The 16,744-nt window shown below is 43.6% G+C and overlaps 1 protein-coding gene across 2 annotated transcripts; it reads right to left on the bottom strand.

Moving 5' to 3' along the window:
• Positions 1-983: 983 nt before the first annotated feature.
• On the bottom strand, positions 984-15,113 carry abi3a (ABI family, member 3a). 2 transcript variants are annotated; one of them, XM_036552006.1, is made up of 11 exons: positions 14,801-15,113; positions 11,131-11,298; positions 9,662-9,841; positions 7,835-7,911; positions 6,220-6,315; positions 5,786-6,045; positions 4,674-4,790; positions 4,101-4,238; positions 3,541-3,636; positions 3,094-3,216; positions 984-2,331 (listed from the first exon to the last, which is right to left on the bottom strand). In XM_036552006.1, the coding sequence occupies exons 1-11, from the start codon at positions 14,930-14,932 to the stop codon at positions 2,168-2,170; spliced, it is 1,551 nt and encodes a 516-aa protein (XP_036407899.1). In that variant the 5' UTR covers positions 14,933-15,113; the 3' UTR covers positions 984-2,167. The 2 variants fall into 2 exon arrangements, with proteins under 2 accessions (XP_036407899.1, XP_036407900.1); XM_036552007.1 differs by lacking the exons at positions 3,541-3,636; positions 4,101-4,238 and having other exon boundaries at positions 14,801-15,112.
• Between the last annotated feature and the right edge of the window lie 1,631 nt (positions 15,114-16,744).

Genomic DNA, 16,744 nt, shown 5'->3' on the forward strand with positions numbered 1-16,744 from the left:
CATTGGTTCAATCTGTTCCACTGTGATAAATCAAACATAAATTTGACTAAGTGGTGACATGCAAATTCATAATAATACAATAATACACTGTCGCTACCTAATCACAGTTATTGCTATTGTCTCTCTATCTCTCTCTCACACACACACACACACACACACACACACACACACACACACACACACACACACACACACACACACACACACTCACAGGGACAATTTAATTTTATTGGGTTTAAACAGTTCCAATGTTAGAGGGACAAATTTGGTTTCCCGACATTAACTTGCGGGTTCAAAGATTAACCCACGCCCTTCCTTTGGCAGGTGGGAGAGGCAGGAGAGAAATCCAATGACTGCAAGAGGAGCAAAATACGTCATATCGGTGATGGTGATGCTGTCATGCGTCAGATCGCGTTGCGCCATTGCTATGCAAAGGTCACAACCGGCCAGATTTACAAAGTGATTTCAGAGCGGTCAGCATTATTGATGGTTTTTAAGAATCCACCAAGGATTTAAAATATTAAAAAAGGTTGTCAACACAAACATGATTTCTCATTATACCTAAGGCAGCCTAAGACAGTTTCACATGCAATCAACTGCTGGGATTAAAAGGTGGATGGAGAATAAACTTCAGGCATAACACAGACAAAAATAATGGACAGACGCATCTCTATGTTTTTTACTTGCTGTAACATCTCCATTAGACTTAAGGCAGAAGTGTGCATTGAAAAAGTGCATACACATTTCAAATGTGTCATTTTTCATACTGGAACCCCTCAATTAATTCACTATATATATTACTCAAAAATAATACATTTCCAAACATAAGGTTTTAACCTGACTTTTGTGCATACAGCCAACAGTAGAAAATGTTACATCTTTGCTATAAATTCACATTTTACTAAACATACTTGTATATATAAATATTCATAAACTGAATTGTCATTACTCTCTATAAAATCCATATATTACTTTGTCTCGGTTTATCTCGTTTGAATTCACAGATGTATTGTTAGTAAATCAAAATGAAATAAAAGTAAAATACAGCAGATCTGATTTGAAAAAAAAAGGAATCACACTAAGTACTTGTTGTTACACCTGACATAATTTATGTGCTATCTGATAAAGGCGTATGTTAGTTGGAGGGCCTCGCATACGTGCCCTTACACAGTAACAGGGCATTGCACTCGTTCTCCATTCACACCTCAGGCATATGAAGCAAAAACTGAATCAAAACAATAGGTCTCACTGTAGCAGCAGCCTTCAGGGGCATTTCAATCCTCTGTGAGAAAACCATACACAGAGAAAGTAGTTGGTTGGGCTAAAGCATTCATAAATCTCCCCAGAAAGGGCTGCTTACTTGTTGTTGTACTTGTTGTACTTGGTGCATCCAACCAAACGTTTTCCCTGGGTTGCCTATTCAAACACTTTTTGACTTTTTTTCAGAGGGCTTCATTCACACTCCAGTTAGATATGAACACAAAATTATTACTGGATGCGGAACTGCTGATGATTTCTCAACGAATGGCCCTTTACTATGTAATATTATAGATAAGTATGCTATAGGTAAGACAAATTAACAATGAATACTGCTTTCAGAAGTAATATAAGCAACTATTTGCCAAGTACGATAGCCGTGTTCAGGATGTTTTCTCCAACTGACACTGTAATAATAGTGATGCTGAGATATAGCCAGACACAGAGCAGGACTTTGTGAGTCTCACAGGTGAACAGCTGGAATGTTGTAGACAAGGTGAACATATTGTAACTCTCGGCCGTCATAGTCTCTGTTTCTGGATTTCAGTTCACCTTGAGTCTTGATTATTTAACCAGTCCCTTTTTGGAAAGGAAGTCTGCCACAGGCATAAACTAGCTGCTTATCTACCTGGGAAAGCAGCTGCCATTATATATTATTCACAACTGGCATCTGCAGGCATATGTGAGGCATGCTGCTTAAAAGCTATTGGTTTAGACCCTTTCATGGAAGCTATTTGAACAGGACAGGACACAATGGGGACAAAAGTTCTCCCAAAGCCTGAGGGAGGCCCTTGATAGTTTGAGAAGAGATGTGTTGTGCTGTGAACAAAGGTGAGTTTGGGTCGGTGGGGGACGGGGTCGTTGACCGTAGACCTCTGGGTCCAGTTAGCACCTCTCGGTTCAGGAGCGGTTAGCTGATGGACTCCACGTAGTTCCCTGGGAAGTAGCCCTCTACCCCATTCAGCACGCCCTCGCACCAGCCGCTCTCATTCCTTTGGGTGACGTAGATGACATCACCCACCTTGAAGGCCAGGTCTCCGGGTTTTTCAGCATTGTAGCTGTACAATGCGACCACTGAGGAGAGGAAGAGAGGAGTGACACTGCACTTACGCAGACCATTGTCCTAGCACAGCCCACATCCTATCTAACTAAGAGCTGCTTTGCCCTTCAGTCTAAATAACACAGTTAGGTGTTACAGGGTTGTTACAGGGTTGCAGTGCAGAATTAGTAGTATGGTGCAGGGCTTGTAACTAAAAGGTTACTGGTTCAATTCCTGCTGGGATGCTGCTACTGTACCTTTGGACAAGGTACTTAACCCACAACTGCCTCAGTAAGTACCTTGCTGTTTAAATCGATAAAATAATGTAAATGATAATATAAAAAATGTAACAAATTTAAGTTGCTCTAGAAAGGAGCATCTGGTAAATGGCAATAATGTAATGTAGCATATTTGTCTTACTGATTTTTTTTGGTTTATGTTCCATGAAACTTTTTTGTACATGCAGCCTCAAAGAGTTTACACTGAAATCTCTCTTTACCCACAAACCTAAGAAACGAGGCACATTATGTGGCCAAACACTGACACACACCACCCTGCTGTGTGTAAAAATGCAGCAGTTTAAGAACCACTCAGCTTTCATTCTGTTACTGTCAGACCTTAATATCAGTTACACTCTGCCACTTCCTCATTTATCTGTAATTTAACCACAGTCTACCTCTATTGTGTGTCTTTCCCTATTTTCTCAACACAGATTTGACTGTTGGGACAGGAACGGCTGTAACATACTTGGTTATTTCTGCTTTACACTGGACACCAAACCAGGTTCTAAACTGTACCTTTCTCCAGATAGTTAGGAGGGGCAGCAGGGTCATAATCCACCGGAGGAGGGAGGGGCGGCATGATGTCGTCAAAGCCTCCCATGACATCCGGTGGAGGGGGTGGGGCATGGAACTCTAGGTCTGGAAGGCGGAACACTGACATGAAGGTCCAGTTCCACACTGACTGCCAGGGCCCACGGCTGACAGACAGCGGGCCATTGTCACATGCAGAATAAGTGTGCGCAAACCTTTCTCCATAAGAAACACGTAAACACGTCATACAAAAAAGCTTAACTTGACTCAGAATTCAAGCATATATTTCAGACATGAGGCAGCAGAAACAATGGCAGCATGCTAGCACAGCTCCTGGCCAGCCACTGCCTCGGCCAAAATTTAGCGCTGGATGACAGAGCTGACAGCCGAGGCACCATGACAGTCAGCACCCTGCGTGATACGCCCACTCACCCAGGTGCTGCAGGCGGGCAGGGAGGCTGGACAGAGGGCTCAGCGTAGCCAGGGGGGCTAGAGGTGGGGGGTATGGAGGGGGTGGGGGAATCATGACTGGGGGATGACCACAAGAAAGCACAGATGATTGACGGACCTCATATCCAACAGCGATCAAAACACAGGCATGGGGGTGGAAATTGGATTGTATGCTACTGATCTGTGTTTACACTGATTTGAGCTGGTCAGGGCAGGTCAGCTGTCAAGTCTGTTATGGTTAAAATACTGAGCATTTTTATTAGTTAATCATCTTTGCATGGCTGCAGGGGCCTTCTTCATTCAATTAAATACAGCTCCGCAAGGTCTGCTGAGCCATAACAATCTTACAAGTGGAGCACCAGCCTTCACCCGAATTAGTATGGAAATCCACAGCAAAGAGTGATTGCATGGAACAACCTTGGTACGTGGCTAACCAAGAACTTAATCCCAGGGTTGAACTGGGAGAGGCAGTGTTGCCTGTACTGCGGGTATCTCGGACGGCGATCAAAGGGCTAGAGGCCGGGGCGACACTGGGGCCTTACGTGAGTGGGACGAGGGGAGGCAGAGGGACAGAGTGTGCAGGGAGCGCGTGGAGGGCCCCAGACGGGCCCTGAGGGACCCCGAGCGCGAGCTGGGGGGGTGGCGCAGCCCCCGAGAGCGTTTGGAGCGCAGAGCCGTGCCTGAGAGGGAGATTCAGGTGAGCAGTCGCAGAAAACAAGCACTCAAATCAAAGAAATAAGCACAGTGCTTAGGCAAGTCAAGCAAAGCCCCCACAGTGAAACAGCAAATGACAGAATATGGACATATCAGTGATGGCCAGCTGTAGTGCCAGAGACATGTACTATACACTTCCTGGTTGGATCTATACATGTAATAAATTACATTGGATCAGTAACAGATTAAATAAGATAATGTCGACTTTGGGTCCATTTAAGTGCCTTTTCCCGGGGTCAGGGAATAATGTTTCAGCCTGGGTTTCCTGATCTTTTCATTCCCTCTGGAAAATCCACCATGTATAGTGCCTTCTGAATCTCAATTGTAAAAATACACTATAACAAATAAAATTTGATTGATTAACTGATTGATGTGGCTTATCCTAGACTACAATATTGTACCTGCTGTAAACCCATCACTTGGGAGAGGGGGTGGGGCTGGAAGTTCGAAGCCGTCGCTGACTGGAGGAGGTAAGGCAGCATCTGATATCGGGGGCGGGAATCCATTTTCCTCCGCCACTAAAGAAAAAAAAACCCACTGACATTATGTAATCTTGCACAACACACTGTTAATGGAAAGTTTTGTGGGAATGCTTTTCCTCTTCATTAGGAGAACCAAACGCGGGCACGGCTTTGTAAATGCTCACAAACAAATTAATCTTCCGAACCCAATTACAATAAATCTAAACCACATGCAGAGAAATTCCACTTAATTATGCAAAGCTGGCGTATCCTTAAATCCATTCCTACTTTTTTAATAACCAGACCCAAATTAATTAACATGAACTCTGTGACAATGTCTGAATGATAATTGCTGCTCGGACCAAAGCCAGCAGTTCTTTATTTGTGGTTTGCTACTTCTGCAATGAATAGGAATTTAAGGTTCTCGTCTCGCAGTCTTCCGCAAGGAGAAGTAGATCAATTTCATTTCCTCTGGTAAAAAAATGAAAGTCTTAGACACCAGAAAAGATGACTTGTCTTTGATGAAGGAACAAGAAAATCTAATTTTGTCTCAATGACCCTGAGAGAAAAGAACATTTCAAAACCATCTGGCTACATAATTTAACAGAGGAACATTTCTCATAGAGTTTGAGTACATGACATTTACCATTTCACTCTTCACAATCTAAGTTAAATGCACATCAATGATCCTCCACCCCACCTCTGTTGCCATGGGGTGCTCTGTTGCTAACATACTGTAAGATATTTTGTGCAACAAGGATTTGACATGTTTTGATCGCTGACCAGCTTGCCTTTAGAATATGCATACCATAAAAGTTCTTTAAATGTTACCATTTTACATTGCCACAGTACTTCAAATGCCAAAGAACTGATGGCTAATACAGCACTTCCTCATGAAAACAGGAGACGTGAGGAGTACTGTATTTGGGGCCACACAGGACTTCTCTTCAGAAGTTTATTTTTGGAGAGACCAAAAAGTTACAAGTCCAGCGTGTATAGGGGAACTGATTTATTTTTCTACAGTAGGCAGTCACCCATGACAGAGTACTGACCGGTTTCCAGGGGGGGTGCTGGGGGAGGAGGGGGGACAGAAGCCAGACTGGGGGGTGCCGGGGTGCTGGCTGTGGGGGGCGGAGGAGGGGGCGGAGGGATGTCCACAGAGATTGGCGGGGGAGGCGGTGGAGGGGGCATGTCAGTTTCCGTTGACGGTGGAGGCGGGGGAGGCGGGCTCTCCTCCATCAGGGTTGAGGCGATATCGGGCACCGTCCAGCTGGGCACCACTGGGGGCGCCACCGCTTTGCCAAAGCTGGACCTGTGAGGGAGACGCTGTTATGAAAAGATTCATTTCCCAAAAACACCAGACCTCAGGGTGCTCATGAAGAATGGGAGGTATGCTTAGGTTAAGTAATGCTGTGTGAGTGGAACTTCTCTGGATTAGTGCAGGGTGAGCAGCAGGGGTCACCCTAGCCCTGTTGCTGTGACCTACCCCACAGAGCGGTCATTGAGCGAGGAGAGGGACGGTCCTCGAGACATTGAGGGAGCGGTGGGACAGGGCACAGGTTCCGTGGGGCGTTTGCTTCGACTGCAGTGGCACAAAATACACACACATGCACACACACACAGATATACCCCCCACATCCACACAGACACACACGCGCACACACAAACACACACACAAATATTCAAATGTTTATGGTCTCTATAAGGGATGTACATTTTGATGTGCAATTAAAGAAATTTGTATTTTGTCACTGTATGAAGATTTGAACATATTCTTCAAAACCACTAAAAATACAAAATGATCAAAAATTTGAAATTATTGGAAGGTGCTTAGCTGACAGGAGCTGTTTTGCCAAAACTTTATCCTACATCTTCAGGGGACTAAGGAGGTTTACATCAGTAAATTTCATCTCTTTATTTATTTCTTAGTCATTCACCCTCTGCCATTTAAAAATGTTTTCTACAGCTCTGTCTGCTTCTGAGTAACAGTAATATGGACACTGCCCTTATCATAGCCCTTGTGCTGCATAATGTTACCACTCCTGCCAGTGGTCAGTGCATCTTCCTGTGCTGACTGTTGCCAGCGCATCAATGAGATTTTATCTCTGAGGCCACTAGCACACATATTCTGAATCACCCCTTGCACTCTGACATGAGCCCAGGACACTCTGAGACTTCAGCTACACTGACATTTACAGTAAGGAGCACAACTAACCCTCACCATGTTGCAACATTTTGAGATCACCTCTCAGAGTTTTTATGATCATCCATGAATGTTGATCTTTCAGGTATGATGTACATTTAGCTAGAGACAACAGTGGGAATGAGTGTAAGAGCTGTGGGCTTTTGATTAGCCACTGTGTCATATAATGAGTGAATCAGACCTGTGTTTTACAACACAGTTGTAAAGCAAAGATACATGATTTGAAAATGTGATTTTTTTTTAATTCATAAAAACTGATCATCGATAAAGAACAGTTAATTGCATTGGTTGCATATTTTGTAAAGTATTTGTTGATCATAAGTGGTGTAATAGGACAACAGATCCCTTTGTAGAATAGGACTGGGAAAAAAACACGGCATGCTAATTTTCCAGAGACTAAATTCATTTAGAGCACAACAGAACCCTGCCCAATTTCATATGCAAATCAGCTGTTTGATGTTCACATAAAGAGGAGGGTCAAGGGGTGTGGCATGGAGAAAGGAGGATGTAAACAGTATTAATCTACACTGAGCTGAGGGACTTGGCCTCCCACATTTTTCAGGGGCTGCTAGTGTAAACACAAATATTTACTCAAGCTTGCATTATCATTCGCATAATACATGAACCAGCCGGGGAAGCTACCCTGCTGTTGGTGATATCTTGCGCTTGGAGTTCAGCGGTGTTCCTGCGGTGGAATTACTCTGAACACAAGCAGGTTTGGGAATTTCGCAAGCTGCTGTATGCTGGAGATAGCCATAGAATTATTATTGTAATGCAATTATAATATAGTGTCAGGTGGGTGGCCACCCTACTGAGGAGGTGATATCTAAGAGGGGAGAGAGAATGGGAACTGCTGACCCAGGTTCAGGGGTTCACTGGGAGGGCGTCCTACACATACCTCAGAGTGCCACCTGCCTCCCGCATGCTTGGTTTGTGAGTCGCAGGCTCGGGTTTTCCCGTCTGCTTCCCAGATTCCTGGCAAGGGAACAAGAAGATGCAGTTTGAGGGAGCTCCATTTCAGCAACACTGCATGGCCGCAACATTACGCAGTTATGCAACTGTTTTTGCCCACGCTGTACTCTCTGCAGTGTGGTGCCAGTTTTGCTCAATATTCACTGTTAAATTATGTTGAAATAAAGCAGGTTGCTGTGTCTCCAAATACATTTCAGGATACACACATCCCTCGTGCAGTGGAAAAGAAAGGAAGAAGAGGAACTGATGTAAGCTTTTTCTGTTTAGATTTGTACTACTAGTTTGTTTCAGTTTTCAAAGAAACACCCTTGTCTGCTCTTAAACAGCGTTATACTGTACACCAAATAGAATCTTAGCTTTTCTGGAACTCACAGCTTTCAACTTCACCAGTAATTGTGCATTCTTTTAGTGCCCCTTTGGTTTTTCACTCCATAAATCTGAAGCCCCCTCCCCACCCCCCCACCCCCGCCTCCCCACCCATATTGCCCTCTGTGTGCCTGCACTGTAGATTGAGTTGTGGATTTGCATGCAGGCCTCGGTGCGATGGCTTGGCCTTGGCGATCTCTAATTGGTGCGTCTCTTTGCGGTTCCCACGCTGCAGCAAGACTGACGGTGGGGAGGTGTGAGTGTGTGTGTGTGAGTATGTGTGTGTATGTGTGTGTGTGTGGGGGGGGGGTGTCTCTCCTTGCCGACGGCTACGCTAAGTGCTAATTGAGGTCAGCTCACAGTGACAGACAGCTCTTCCTTGGAAGGCAGGAATGCGGTGGATTGTTGTTGGTGTTGCTCAGCTCCGCTCAGTTATGTTTCTCGCAAAGCAGCCGCAGATGCACAGAAGCACAGGGTGCGAGCTGTAAGCTACAGCTGCCAAAATGGGGACACAGCCGACACGCTGCATGCATCGCTTATTCTGAGGGGAAATCAGAGTCTTTGCACTGTACATCCATCACATCCATACGACTGCCAGCTCCACAGACAGTATAATATGGAGTGGGTAGATTCTGCATTTGTTCTCCTACATGATGGTGTGACCATTTTGGGTCTGCAAAGCTATAATTATACTATTGACACCTTAAAGTGTTATGTTCTTGTATTAAAATACAGGGGTGTTTTTTGTCAACTGTATTGGGTGACCTGAATCAGAAAAATGGATCTCTCTAATATGTTTTTTATTTAGATATTAAGTGTTCCACTTAATTATTTGGCATTACCTTGGTCCAAAATGACATACCTGTTCTTTCCTGCAATAGCACCCTACTAATTGAAAGAGTCTTTTTTAAGGAACCCCTCAAAAACGTGAGTTGCCCCAAATGTCTAATGTTAGCATAAAGGACTTCATTGTGTATAAAAGAATATCAGTTCTTGCCTACAACCAAATTTGGGTTAACCCAGGCCTTCATTCAAGCTTACCAAAATGTTTCGTGCTACAAATTTAGCTCAATGTTGCTTTGTTTTTCATATCACATTTTTCATTAATTTTAGCAACCACAGGACTCATGATGTTGCGTAAGTACTGAAAACAATAACTAACATAAATCATACTATTTCAGGACAAAGTGCATTGTGCTTAGATTGAATAATGGCCTATAATGATGCGGTGCTCCAAATCAAGCCTTTCAAATGATTGGCTTGATTTGGTCTCCATTTCCTCACACATAGACTGGGTGATGATTCCTGGGGCGTCTGAGAGTTAAAGCAAGGCATGACCCGGGTGCAGGATAAACCAGCGAAACCCCGCCCCTGACCAAACTCTCACCTTCATGCCATGCCCCAGGGTGTCTAGGGCTGAGTAGGTGATAGGGGTGCGAGAGTATTTCGGTTTGGGTTCCTGGCTGGCCACTGGCGGAATGATCTTGTGGTTGCGGGGTACCCTCTTCACTGCTGTGAACGCGCCGATCTCTCTTCGCGCCACTTTCTCACGGTGCATGTCCACCGTCTGGGCAAAAAAAAAAAAAAAAAAAAAAAAAACTTTGTTGTGTTAAAGGCAAGGAGGGTAAGAAAAGCACTTCCTTTATCCTACTGCAGTTTATCACCTTCTGCTTATCAGACCCTACAAGACATATTCTGCCTCTCCTCATTCCCCCTTTCAACCGGGTGTTCATCATTTTAACCCTCTTCCCCCATAATAAAGCAGGCAAATCAGGGGCTAAAAAGGCCTCTTTCTTTGCTACGCTGTTGTCGGGGTCCTTCCTGAAATCCCTCCAGACAATGAGGACCATCAATCAAGGTTAGTCTGTCCAGCAGAACACTGGCCTCTTATTCGGAGGCGCACAAAGCACAGGGGGCAGGGTCAGAGGTCACACTGCCACCCCATTACCCCAGGTGACCTAGTTAGAAATGCCGGGCACGAAGCGGGCAGGAATGCCAGGGAGAACTGCCAGTGAGACTGTGGGGAGGGGGGAGGGGGTGGGGGCAAAGCCTGAGATGGGGGATTGGGAGCTATTCTGCAGGCAAAGGGGCCCCACAAAAGACCCTGGAAGCAGGCCCAGAGAGAGTTTAATACACTGATCACAGGCACAGAGGGATGAAGGGGAGGGGTGGGGGAGGGGGGTGTTCACTGCCACTCCACTGCCTGCTGAATGGGCGATGTTCAGGCTGGCTGCCCGAATCTGCCCCTCTGCACCTTCGACAGGGAGCTGGCAGGAGCGCAAAATCAGATACTGTCTTTGTGGCAAAAACCGACATTTTCTTGTGCAGCCCACGGTGCTTGCTAAAACTGAACTGCTCCAACCCGACACACACACACACACATGGGGCACTCAAAGCAACCACTCGCTGTTGGGTTTAAGTGAACTTCCTTTTTCTCCCTGTGGATGCAGTTTCTCCCTGTTAATGCAGTCTCTTTCTGATAATGTCAGTGGCCAATTGATTTTTTTGTAAACATATTGACATTTATTTGCATTTACATTTACTATTAAAGATCTCACCCTGCAGGCGTGCTCCCCAATTGCATCCTGTCACTTAGATTGTAGGTACAACTGGACTCATCTGTGTCCATTATTAAATATTACAAAGTTGTGAAAACTGCACGAATGTCTCAAAAACTCAGAAATGACCAAAAAGGAATGCTTGCCTCAACACGTAATAAAGATTATCAACAGAATTTCTGAAACAATCTTTTAATCATCTTATCAGGCTCTTTAATTGAACATGGCAGGACGGGCCAAAGGTGGGTGATACAGAGGAAGGGTGTGGAGACTCCACACAGGAGAATCCCTGTGTTACCTGGGCAATAAGGTTGACAGAGGACTCCATCTGCTGCAGCTGACTGGTCTGTGCATCCAGCAGCTTGAGCACACTGCTGGCCAGGGTGTTGATCTGATAAGCCACGCTGGCCAGGGACTGCGTGGTGAGGGCCTTGGTCTCCTCTAGAGCCTTCCTGGGGTCGTCAACCTGGAGGAGAAGGAAACGGCGAGCACCCAGTTAGGGATTAAAAGACCTAGGGGGTGCTCTCTGCAAAATTATGTGTAGTTTTACTTAAAGTTTTTCTTCACTTGCATTTCTATCTCAAGGGTAGAAAATTATTTTGGGTTTTCTAGAACATCATTACATTTTTTACATTACTGTCATTTAGCAGACACTCTTATCCAGAGTGATTTATAATAGGTTACACTTTTTTACATGTTATCAATTTAAACAGCTGGATATTTACTGAAGCCCCTCCATCACTTCCAAGGTTATTTGGTCCCAGGAACAGATACGGAGCAGGTCACTTATCATGAACTAAACATCTGGGGACTTAGCAATTCTACCCAACAAAAACAGCTGTTTGGCAGGGCTAAACCTCGTCCTGGACTGCTAGAGATATTTCAAATTTTTCTCCCACTCAAACCTGTAATTACACCATTAGAAGAATTATTAAGATAAATGAATGCAGTTGGCCATCTGTTCCACTAAGGCAGTGAGGCACTCTGGGACACGTTATACTAAATAATTTGACCCATATTACCTCACAATTGAACAAGCACTATTCCAAAGCGATGTTTTATCAGCCACCATCTGCAAAGAGGGCAGCCTTTCAAGCTTTACATGTCTCAGCCACATCAGCAGAAAAAATAAACAACAGTAAAAACTATACTGCATGTGTGACCAGATTTTACCAATCTTCTGCACTCTTCACCATAAGGTAGCAGATATTTTTGTGTTGTATCCAAAATGAGTCTGTTGTGTCTGTGCTTGGGTTGTATACAGTATGGGTACTATATACAATTATAGTTCTAACATAATGCATAATGACTAATAATAAAGCATAGGAAACATAAAGAGAAAGAGGGAAAGATAAAGAGGGATCCATAAGTATGATAGTACACAAGTGAATGTTAGTTGAATGTAAGTCATCAGACCTCAGAGTCATTGTGGTTGTTTCTGTGGGGAACCTTGCAAAGGGCCAGGCTCTGTATTCTGGGATAACTCCTCCATTTCTATGTAGCAAGAGGCTTGCGGTAATCCTCCTCAATAGTGGATAAACGGGAAGGATTACCACGTTAACAGCGCTATGGACGTCAGGATGTCGTTGTTTCAACAGTGAAGTATCACCATTTCAAATGCCAGGAAAGGGAACAAGATGAGAAATTGAATGTGCTACTTCTCTGTCAGACAAAAAAAGCAAGTCATTTTGAGCATGCAAATGTACACTCTTCTTCATGTGGTTTCTGTCCAAAACACAAGTTGCAGTGTAGCCATGGTTACCCAGTTCCACTTTCAGAGTTATTGCGTTCTGTCACGTTATTTATTTATTTATTTATTTATTTATTGTGCAATGGTCATAAAAGCACTCCCAAAAATTGTTGACCCAATTAAAGGGTCCTTTGGATTGTTCTAATAAAAATAATATAGTCTACCTTACAAATTATCATTTAAAATATATAGGCAATGATTGCACAGGCAGATGCAAATATATTTTTCTCTGCCAGCTATGTACCGTTGACCGTAGGTATTCAAGGCATGAGAAAACCTTCACTCTGGATACGCACTTGCCAGAGTATGGTGGCTACTGTAAGTGAACCTGTAGTGAGTGGGAGTGTCAGTGTCAAGGGTGCCCAGGCATTCTGGTGTGCACCAGGTGACTATTTTGCATCTCCAAGCTGTACACAAAAAGCACTGAAAGCTGTCACTCTAGTTGGCACATTCAGTCACTGGCTGGAGCTTGTTTTTAACATACAGTATACAGTAAACTCACTTTGTGTATTAGGTCAACATTTTTAGCATTGACCTTGAGCAAAAAAAAAAAAAAAAAAAATACATGTGCACTACTATCCCCACTTTGCTCAAGGCCTTAGTGATGCTACAGTCCAGACATAAGCCCTACCCATGGCTTTGCTAATCCCAGAAAAGAGAGCAAAAAAATACAGTGGGCTATTTGCCTTTGTTCCCATAGATTCTAGGCCTGGTAATGGAACAGGATCTATGCTGAACTGTGGTCAGCTTATTTCCGATTTTGTTAATGCTTGGTGTGGACAGCTTAGTACTTCCTCTGGGTCTTCTCTTCTTTTGAAGCAACCCGTCGTGCTTTTGTGTAATCACAATGCAATGCCGGTGCATGTCATATTGCTACGCATAAAGAGACAAGTGTGCAGCCCCACATATAAGTGGAGAACTGAACACTGCTTTTGTACAATGGAAGGAGGTCGCACACATCACACTCATTTAGGACCATATCTGTTAGAAATCTAAAAAACACGTTCTGATAAGCTGCCAGAGCAGCCCCAGACATCGGAATGATAATGTGTCTGAAATGTGCTCTCCCCTGTGCCTGTCCTCTTATCTACCCATCCAACGATGCCCATTGAAATTTCAGTTCCCAAGGGGGGGCGTTGAATTATGAAATGTTTCCCACCCTGTTCTTATTATAACCATCACTTTCCCTACATCCTCACAACAGATGGGGATCCTTACGACAAAGAGGGTAATCCACTCTCAGATAATGGGGCACAAACAGCCGAAACAGGTTTAAAGGCTGGGGTGCCTGACTGTTACCCTGCTCCTGTCCCTTTCACACTTCTCCTTCAGGTTCCCCATTGCTGTTTACCGTGCACAAATGACTCTTGTTTCCTGTTATAAGAAAGTGAGACAGGAAGGATGTGTCACCACAAGCAGTTGCTCAGTGTCAGGGCTGTACCAAAGACACAGCCAAACAGGAAAGAAAGCCTCCAACATCCCCTTGAAGACATTGCTTCTTTCTACAGTAACTGAAAGCCATCACTCTGTGGGACACATTCAATTACTCCCTTGAGACGCAGCCGGGAGGGGATAGGTTCTTGAAACTAGACTGCAGCTACAGTCGCTGTTTTGCATGCTGCTCTAGTAGCGACTCAAGCTGTATTTCCCCACGGGGATCTCACTGAGGTTTCCAAAGCCGTATCATTCTCACGAGCGTCGACATCAATGAGCTTCATACAAGGTCTTGTGAAATCTGAACGTCAAATACTGCTTTCACAAACTGAGAAGTTGCCAGACGGACACTCATCTCTAACGAGCGCGACTCAGAGAGTGAGAGAAACTTTTGTCTATGGTGCCCCAACAGTGCGAACGGGTTTAGGGCTTAGCCTAGGGTACGTAATATACAGTAGAGGAAACGTGCATATAGGTTGTTGTGTTGTAATATGACTGTACACTACTGACTGTACTGTTTGCGTGACATTTTATTGAGTTTTTGTAATTGATTTTACATTCCCGACTGAGGACAGGATTAAACGTCAAAGCTGTGTTCACATTAAGTGGACATTCTCGGTATGTTTTATGAAACAAAACAGCCATGCCATTAAAAATCATCAGACACCATGTAAAAGTGAACATCACATTATTTTCGAAAAGAATGGCAGACACTTGCTTAAATTAGTTGTGATTCTGAAAGACTGAGGGAAGTGGTAATTGCCGTAGACGACACGTAGCCTACCTGGAGGTAGTTGCTTTCGCAGTAGTCGGCCACCTTGAGTAGGTTACTGTAGTTGTCGATCAGAGCCTTCCTCGCTGATGGAGCCTCCTGGAGAATATTCGTTATCTCCTCGCTACAGTTCTGGTCCTTCATCTTGACACCTTTTTGCTCCTGCCTCTCCGTGCTCCTCACAGTGCGGCGAGGCTTCTCAAGAGACTACCCGAGGGACACACAGCAGCACAAAAGCATCGCTTTGCAGAAGCGCAACCCACGGCGTCGGCTTCTGTCACTGATCGAGATAATGAAAAGAGAAGCAGTTAACCACCGGCTATTCAATTCGAAAAACAGCCTTTATAAGAAGTAGGGTTGTGCCCACGTAACGTTTTTTCATTCTTTCCGTTTAGAACTTCGTCGGCTTTGACGTTTGCGGTTTCGCGTCTGTGCAAGACAGCACAAAGACGCGCAAATCCACGATTTCCTATCAAAACATTTTAGCTGTTTTGACAGTGACCTAACTCAGTAAGTTCATTTGAAATCAGCACGCAACGTCTGTATACAGTAATTATGTAGCTGAATGTGTTGATTCAGTCAATTACTCGAAGCAGAGTATATAGATATACAGTTCTGCAATTAAGAAAAAAACATATTAATTAATAAACGCTAATTTAAAAATACGGGATCTTTCCTTAGGTAATATTTTACCATGTACATGCTTATTTCGCTGCAGTGTAGATTTTTCTTTCTTTCTTTCCTTTGCACAAGTTGGCCAAAAACGCCTAGTTGTTATAAAAAGCAATTTATTAGTTAAATGTTAACTGTAGGGAAAAGAACATCGATTTCAAAGCAAGTGCCTTTTGATATAAACACAAAATACATGTATCATCATGATAGCAAATTAAATATAAATGATACACACACACACACACATACATATATATATTTTTTTCAATATATATTAGTGCCACCTGCTGGTATACGTTTATCGTCTAGGGGCAAAATAAATTAGCGCTCTAGTTTGGGAAAATGAAAAACAAGATTGTGCACTGCAAAGGATGATCATATACTTTTAAACCCTATAGTTTGTGTTATAAATGGTGAATATTTTAGATCGATGGGTGATGCGCTCATAAGCAGTTTATTCGGTAGAGGCGATAAACAATATTGTGTATTCATATTTCGCTCGGTTTTATTTTCTATTGATGCCTTAAAGTCAAATGTATGGCAAACTACCATCAAACTAGCACCACGGCTTCTTCCTTCCTCTTACTAAAATGTCAACCTCTGTGCAGGTAACTACTGTGCGTGATTTTTGCTTCGTCCACGAGATGTCAGTCTTCCACTACACTTCAACAGTCTGGCAAAGGAATTTCAGTTGTGGTATGGAATTTAATTTCCAGCCAAACAAAATGAAATAATCTCAAGCAGCGCAACTATGACTGTAGTTTGTACTGTGGTTTTACAGAAATAAAATATAGTTACAGAAATTGTAATGCCACTGATCAACTTATGTCATTGAAAAGTAAGCTGTCAACGAAATCGTTACGTTTATTTTCCATGAAATGTTTTCTTTGAATGTATCACAACTGACTCACCGCCGTTCCTTATGGGCAAGGCCTCCTATCTGGGCTGCAGGAAGAGTGTTAAGACGGAGAATAGATGCTGCCCCTCTCCCCAATCAACAATCTAAGATGTCTGTGACACGGCTGAGATTTACAAAATGTGTTAATGGACTTAATCAGGAAACAGAACAGACAGTGTGTCAGCATAAAGAGTCCAGGTAAGACAGGATGAAAAAAAAATATATGTAGTGGTTGCTGCAAACGTGCAATCTCACTATGGCAGCGTTGCCAATTGTGCATATCAGCAGTAGGCATTCTTTCTCTCTCTTTGACATAGCATGAAAGAAACACATAGAATGAGCCTCATTCACAATTAACTGGCAAAAATACATTGACAAGAGCCTGA

The sequence above is a fragment of the Megalops cyprinoides genome, chromosome 19 (assembly GCF_013368585.1).
Source record: "Megalops cyprinoides isolate fMegCyp1 chromosome 19, fMegCyp1.pri, whole genome shotgun sequence".
NCBI lineage: Eukaryota > Metazoa > Chordata > Actinopteri > Elopiformes > Megalopidae > Megalops > Megalops cyprinoides.